The 7,598-nt window shown below is 45.6% G+C and overlaps 1 protein-coding gene across 2 annotated transcripts in view; it reads right to left on the bottom strand.

The window, feature by feature from the left end:
- Positions 1–1,463: 1,463 nt before the first annotated feature.
- The window catches only part of samd11 (sterile alpha motif domain containing 11), a 62,873-nt gene continuing 56,738 nt past the window's right edge, over positions 1,464–7,598 (bottom strand). Inside the window, exons 10-13 of one of the 2 annotated variants that reach the window (XM_014985848.2) lie at positions 6,795–7,585; positions 4,248–4,381; positions 2,859–2,969; positions 1,464–2,624 (exon numbers count right to left, since the gene is read on the bottom strand). In XM_014985848.2, coding sequence (XP_014841334.2) covers positions 2,340–2,624; positions 2,859–2,969; positions 4,248–4,381; positions 6,795–7,585 — 1,321 coding nt within the window. In that variant the 3' untranslated portion in view covers positions 1,464–2,339. The remainder of the gene's footprint in view (positions 2,625–2,858; positions 2,970–4,247; positions 4,382–6,794; positions 7,586–7,598) is intronic. The other variant, XM_014985849.2, reaches the window with a different exon arrangement.

The following is a 7,598-nucleotide window of genomic DNA, read 5'->3' as shown; positions in this document are numbered from 1 at the left end:
CACAGCGTGGTGCTTTGAAGGAGGAAGGTGAGTGTGAGTGAGGCGCTGAGGCTGGTGTGTGTGTGTGTGTGTGTGTATGAAGAGGGTCAGGTTTGCCCCCACAGGCAGGGAGGCCTTGGCCTGCGGCTGAACCTCACACTTCAACAGCTGGTGTTGACCTGAACTGTGCCCCTCATGGGTCACCTCCCCCTTCTACACACACACACACACCTCAGGAGACCACGTCCCTCCCCCCCCTCTCCGCTCGTTTTTTACAGAACCACCACAAACACACAAGAGACGGCAGAGTATTTTTCTGTAGGATTTATTTCACCTGTGTGGTGAATAGAAAAATAGGATGAAAACAAAACTTCTGAAGGGAAATCTAGAGAACATTTTTTTTATTAATTCATTGCTTTTTATAGTTAAAAAAAAATCCATAAGAAATTCAAAACACTTGCATTAAGAGCTTCTTGTGCCTTTTTTTTTCCCTGCAACCAAGAGAAAACAAAGTAAAAGTTATCTTTGGAATCCATCGTAAGGGCTGATTTTTAATACATATCATAATCTGCTTTTATCTACTACATCAAAATGCTATAAATATTTTTGTCCTCATATTTATATGCTGGGTTAGCATTTGAGCATTTTTTTTTATACTTTCTTTTTTTTCTTAAGAAAATGAACAAAAGTACCACCAAAGTTCAGCAAGTCACATTTGTCAGTAAAGAAATTCTTACTCGTGCAACTACGTTAAACAAAAAGTACCACCAGAATATTTTCATCTTAAGCGCAATTCTGTACAATTTTGCATGTTTGTCCTACTTTAATAGTAGTCAACACAAGTGTACAAGGGACGCCGGAGACGCCCTCTGAGGTTTCTCCATGTCTGATAAGTTGTCCTCAAATTGTCACGATGCATCAAAATAAACTAGAACATCATTAAAAAGGTTTATTTCCATAATTTCAACGAGAGGAACTCCATGTAGATTAATTACAAATGCATTTAAAATGTTTTTTGTGTTTTTTTGGCTTACAGCTAATGAAAATCCATAATTCAGTTTTCAGGCCAGCAATTTTTTTTTTAAATAAGAAAAAAAAATAATTAACCGGTTCTAAGTTCTGTATCCAAGTGTGTTCATTGAAAATTGAGTGGAGGGAAAAAGTGTGGTAGAAGTCACTACAAAAGTAACGCCTATAACGGCAGCCTCACATTTCCGTATTGAATCCTCCTTTGGGGGAGAGTGTTTATTTCATTAGCTGTACGCTAATCACCTGTCAAACTCGAGGCCCGGGGGCCAAATCTGGCCCACCATAATTTTTTATGTGGCCTTCTAAACCCTAAAGAGAGACACAAATAGAGCCTTCAGAGAAACAGTTGTGCCTAAACATTGTTTCATGAAGTCAAAGCAGGTTTCTCTGTATTTTGCCAAATTATATTAATGCAAAAAGATGTTCAGGATTAAGTCATCGAATGCAGACACCGATTTATTCATATTTTAACACTTTAATGTCGTTTTCTCAATATATTTTGCCACAACTGGCTCTTTCAGTACATTCATGAACTTGATGTCGCCCCAAATAAAACTTAGTTTGACATCCCTGATCTAAACCAACAAACTATTGAAGTACTGATCTACTGAATCTATACGATTTTCAGTTTCTGAATCAAATTACTGAAATAAATGAACTTTTCAATGATATTTGAATTTATTGAGATGCAGCTGCATGAGGCTCCTCCGTTTGGGATAAGCGCCAGTGGATGACGGGTCTACCTCAGAGTCCGCTGTACGAGGCCCGACCTCGGCAATTCCCTCTGGGGCCATTAATGCAAAAAGAAGCAGACACATGGTGAGTTCATGTTCCACACGTCCGGTCATCTTTGGTATCAGGACAGTGGAATGCATAGTTGCAGTGATATAAGAGGGAGCTGGTGCTTTTTCAGCACAGGGTGACGCTGCTGCTTGGCCTCAGGGAAGGAAGAAGAAGGGAGACGCACTGCTCTTTATTCCTGGATCCTGGAGAAACGCAGAGTGAGTGAGGAGAGCTTCCTCCTGCCCAGGAAGGAGAGAAGAGTTTCCGCTAGTGTCTGCCTGATTTGCAAGAATGTCGCGTCCTGTGGCAGGGGTCTGTTTCTTTTTCTTGGCAACCCGTCTGCGACCAGCTGTCTCCCCCCCCTTCCCCTCCGCTCCTCTGTCACTTCGCATTTCTCCCTTCCAGCCCGGTTTCTTTGGGTTCTGCTCGTCTCCAAGCCACTGCAGACTCTGTCCACTAGTCTCTTATTCCAGTCTAATTTTTCACCGTCGTTTTGAAATGTCTCAAACGTCGGCGAGTCTGGTTCGCTCACGTTAGCGCGTCTGCTCCTACGAGGGGGTTTTAGCCTCGTACCGCCCCACCACTGCGGAGCCGGTGCCGTTTTCCTGTTTGGGGGACGAGCATCCGGCCGTAGGGCCGCTGTACGGAGAAGAGCTGCTGCTGGTTGAGGTGGGCCGGTGCGGCATGGACAGAGACAAAGGTAGAGGGGGGTCAGACGCCGCGGGCGGGGGGTCTCTGTCCCGATCCGGGGGACGCAGCACGGCAGAAGGTGGAAACGGGAACGCCAGAGGAAATCCTGTCATGTAGAAGAGCCTGCCGACACGACGCGCCACCTGTGGAGTTGAAGAGACCAACACGAGTGTCAGAACGGCTCGATTAGCTTCACGCCACTGACTATCACTTTGAGAGAGAGAAGAAAAGAGGCTGCAGTTTGAGGGGCAGGCGAGTTCAAGGGGGGGGTCAGCTACGCTATGCTAGCAGCTATCCTAAGGACAGAAACACGCACACACTCGGCTCCACTCAAACACACCGAAACACACACTCGCAGGTGTGTGGTGCGTGTGTACCTGAGAGCGAATCTTGAGCGCAGGCCCCAGCTTTAGTCCCAGAGTGTTGAGCAGGTGCTCCTCAGTGAGCAGCGGCAGTGTCTCCCCATCAATGGCGTGCTCCCGAAACACCTGGCAGAGACACAGCCGCTTCAGCCACAGCCCCGACAAACACACACACACACACACTAGCACTACAAAACACCCTCTCTACTGAAGAAACCTTGCACACCCATCAGTGTTTAAACAGAAAGGCTGAAGCAGTGATGCAGAATGGGAGAGCTGATGGTTGGAGAGTTGTTTTCTCTATGGTAAATCCATCCTTATGTAAAAACTGATGTGTCAAATTTGGCAGCTTGGATAAACTTTTTTTTATCAGAAAAAACCTTCATTGCCTCCTAGTCGCTAGTTTATTGAAATCTGTCGGACAATCAAAATTAGGTCTTGGATCGATGCCAAAATATCGCTCACATCTACCAGTCTGGTGGTTCATCTCACCGTTTTCCAGGTCTAGATAAGTATGAAAAATCATCTTTCCAGTTGGAGTTGGATTAGCACTTCCAACAATGGGGACTATGGTTTTAAGCCAGAAACATCTGGTGTCTTCTCCTGGTCGGGGTTGGACAACTACCCCAAGTGTTGGGCTTCAAGTGTCTCTGGGTGTTAAGGAATGAGGAAAAAGTGGAGCAGGCGATCGATTGGTGCTGCGTCTGCAGCAATGCAGGCGTTGTACCCGTCTGTCGTGATGAAGAGAGAGCCGAGTCAAAAGGCAAAGCTCTCGATTTACCGGCTGATTTACGTTCCTACCCTCATCTATAATCACAACCTCGGGGTAGCGACTGAAAGAACAAGATGGCGGATACAAGCAACCGAAATGAGTTTCCTCCACAAGGTGTCCGGGCTCTCAGAGACGGGTTGAGAAACTCGGCCTTCTGGGAGGAACTCAGTTTTCCTTCCTCCTCTGATTCTTCTTTTTTTCGTTTGTTTGTTTTACTTTCCTTTTGTGGAATTTCTGGAAAGTTGGATCTGGAAAATCAATGATGGTTTGAAAGTCAAAAATCTGATCTTCTCTTTCCACCACTGAGCACATCTTAAAGTGCTACCAGGTTCTACAAACACTAAGTTTTAAAATGTTTGTTCCCAGACGCTGGACTGGTGATGCTTGTACATACATTCGATTCACACGCACACTTGATCCCTCTCATTCGCACACAGATCTTGCTGAAAGGAAGCTTGAGCATTCATGCGTCCGCACACACATTCCCAGTAAACCTGAAAGCTGTTTTACTGTCACCACCTCAACATGAGGACGTTCATCTTAAAATACCCTTCAGAGTACCTGCTGTTATTACTACTATTCTGTGGTTTTTAGCCTGCCCCTGGCCTCCGTCTCCTCCTCTCTGCTCTCACCTGCGCGTATTCGGCACATCCAGCCAGGCTGCTTATGAAGCCACACACATCCTCCACGCTCCACTTGCTGACGTCCTCCACAGGGTTTGACGTGGCTGAGTCCTCCCCGTCCATGAAAAGACCCCCCAAAGAGCCTGGAAATACGAGAGGGGAAAAAAACAGAAAAAAAATCAGCGGTGTGAAAATGATGTCAATATATGCAGAGGCCACACAGCTGCATCATATGTCAAAAAAAAAAAAAAAAAAAAGCGGTCACTCTTAAGCTGCGGGTGGGTTTAAGGAAGAAAGCTAATAATGAGATAAACAGATGGGGTCGATGTGGAGGGAGCAGATCAATCGATGCGTGTGAATCGACAGGATCGATGCGTCTGAGTGTCTTTAGTGATGGTCTTGTTTGAGTAATGTGGGGAAATGCCAATCAGCAGAGCAGTGAGGGAAAAGCAGAAACAGCAGTTCGACATCCTGGTTACTGTTGCTAAGGCACCAAGCCTTTAAAAAAACGCTCCTACTGTTGAATGCTAGAGAAAGTGCTAAAGTCGCCAGCTATATGGAGAAACACCATATATTACTTTGCACTGCTGGCCAGCTGACTGAAAGGCTGCTGCACTTTTCCCCCTTCTGTCTTCGGAAATATTTCAATTCACGGAAAAACAGACAGGTATGGTGTGGAAACTAAAGGAGCACCAAACATCAGTGTTAAATAAGCAACCAGCTAATATTAGCTTGTGCAGGTTATTCAATGAAGAGCAAAATGAATTCTGCAGAACAACTAATTGTATATGAAAGGAACTTCTAAATTGATTTCGTTTTTGCTTAAGTTTATACATAAAATAAAAATGCTATTTAAACACACATAACGATTAATCAAGAGGCTGAAGTTGGCTAAATACTGAAAGTCGTTGCCACCAAAGTTCTTCCTAAATTGCTGTCTTATTTTTTTCCAGCTAATACTAAAAACAAACTTCCCTAATAAATGATGACCACTGATTAATGAAATACATTTAAAAAGTCTAGGGAAGAAGCACTGAATAATCAATATCTAATCAATCAATCAAATTTTATTTGTATAGCACATTTCAGCAGCAAGGCATTCCAAAGTGTTTTACATAATTAAAATGCAAACAGCATGTGACATAGAATAAACAGTGAGAAAAAGAGATTTTGAAAAAAGATAAAAACATTAAAACCCACACCCCTTTTAGGACTTCAGTTAGCTAAGACCCAACTAAATATAATTTAGGACCTAAGATGGACGCATTTATTAAAATGTTCATTTCCAGTCATCTACAACTTGTTTCTGACATAAATATTGCTTCAGTTTCCTGTTGGGTTCCAACTCTGTCAAAGAACCTGCAGAGCATTTTTTCCTCTAATGTGTCGCAGTCCTTACAATAAAGAAAAGAATCTGAATCAATTGAAATCAGCAGGTTGAACCTTAAAGCTGCAGCAGGAAACTTTACTTATTTATTTTTTACATATTTTTTTAAAAACTGCCACTATGTCATTCAGATTATTTATATCCCAGCATATAGATAATCTGTTAAAAATATTTGAGCTGCTCTTCTTCATTGTGGTCCTACAGCCATCTACGGAAATGCACCGCTCTGTCAGAAGCATCCAATCAAAGCCAGGAGGAAGGTCTTATGACTGTCAATCATGTTTGTGTATGTGCTGCTCAAGATTGCTGGTTAAATGTGCAAAGAAAGGAGCAACCTAATGTTACAGGAAAACTGTTCATCCACCATCGTCTTTGGCTCCTCTGTGGGGAACTAGCTGTAGTCTAGCAAAGAGCAAGATGGAGGGTGTGAGCACGGCATACATGGACATGATTGACAGGGCGAAGCCCCTCCTCCTGGCTCTGATTGGACCACCAGGAAGAGGCAGAGGAGCTCAATTTTTTTAAGATCATCGGTCTCGCACTATGCTATCACAACATAGTGCCAGTTTTAACAAATATGTAAAAAGAAAAAAAATATGCATTTTGTAAAAGTTATGAACTGCAGTGCTAAAAAAAACAACCTCCAAATGTGGATTTCCAGGTTTGTTTTAAAAGCAGGAGCAGTGCAGCTGTGGTGATAGAATATAAAATAAAATAGTTTTTGCAGCAGTATGACTAGTCATTTATCTTTTTAATGAAAGCAATGAGTTCATGTTAAACTTTTTTTTAAAAATATGTTTGTAAAATATTCTGGGTATTTTATATCATAACAAGAGGCTGAAATACAGCGACTCTCACATCAGTCTAACTTCTGTTGCTCATCCTGAATTTCTTATTCTCAGGGAACGGTCTAATAAATGGTGTAGCGGCTGCTGTTGGTCCAGAAGCGGTCCGGCCTGTGTGTGCGGACAACAAACTGCTCCTCCTCCCCCTGCTTTGCTCTCGTGGCTGTGCTGCTGGGGGTGTGTGCATGGGTCACTCTGGGGTCAAAGGCAGGGCCCCTAACAAGTAGAGGTCGCCACACTGGAGACATCCACACATAGAGTGATGCTAATGGGTTTCACATGTCACCTCTAAGCTCCGAGTGTGTGTGTGTTGGAGACTCTCACCCGCAGGAAAGTAAGGGCTGGCGTAGGGAAATCCAAAGGGCAGCGACTGGGCGTGAAGAGCAGGCAATGGCGGTATGAAACCTGGTGGCAGGTGATATTTGAGATCGGCCTTGCCAAGTCCAGGGGTGAAAAGGTTGCGACTAGGTGACTCGGTATCTGCTGAGCTGGAGGCGCTCAGCCTCCCTGAGCTCCCTCCGGTCTCCTTGGCGCTCTCGCACCCCACCTTGCTGCCAGCCTCTTTGCCCCTGCTCCTCTCTCTGTCCCTGGGTTTACTGTCGGGCTTGGAAACCAGCCCCTCTCGCCTCTCTTCGCTCATCTCCGTCTCGCTATCCGAGTCCTTCATCTCCTCGTCGTGCACCTCCATGTCTCCTTCCCTTCCCCCGTCGTCTCTTCCTCCTCTGTGATCCCCGGCGCGGAGCTCCGTCTGAGCCTCCATGCGGTTGGCCTTTCTAGATTCGGCACCCAGCCCGACAACGGAGCTCTGCGCCTGCGTGTCCTTGGGCGTGGACGACGCCCCTGGCTGCTGCTGCTGGTTGAGGGTGAGGAGGGGAGTGGCGGCCCCGTGGCGAAGCACCAGCATCGCATTGGAACGGCGGAGCAGCTCCTCGCGTAGGGGGTGTCCCTCAGGGATGTCGTGGAGACTCCGCAGGGCTGGGTGGTCGGGGGGCAAGCCGGGAGGAAGGCCTCCCAGAGGGTCTGACCCGAGCAGTCGCTGCTGCTGCTGCTGCTGCTGGTGCTGGTGGAGGTTCTCCAACTCCTTCTGTCTCAGCAGCTCTGCCGACATCTCGAGTCTGACAAGAAAAA

Source organism: Poecilia mexicana, unplaced genomic scaffold, assembly GCF_051168715.1.
Source record: "Poecilia mexicana isolate PSO_F unplaced genomic scaffold, ASM5116871v1 scaffold_7, whole genome shotgun sequence".
Lineage (NCBI taxonomy): Eukaryota > Metazoa > Chordata > Actinopteri > Cyprinodontiformes > Poeciliidae > Poecilia > Poecilia mexicana.
This window is presented reverse-complemented; position numbering and strand designations above follow the sequence as displayed.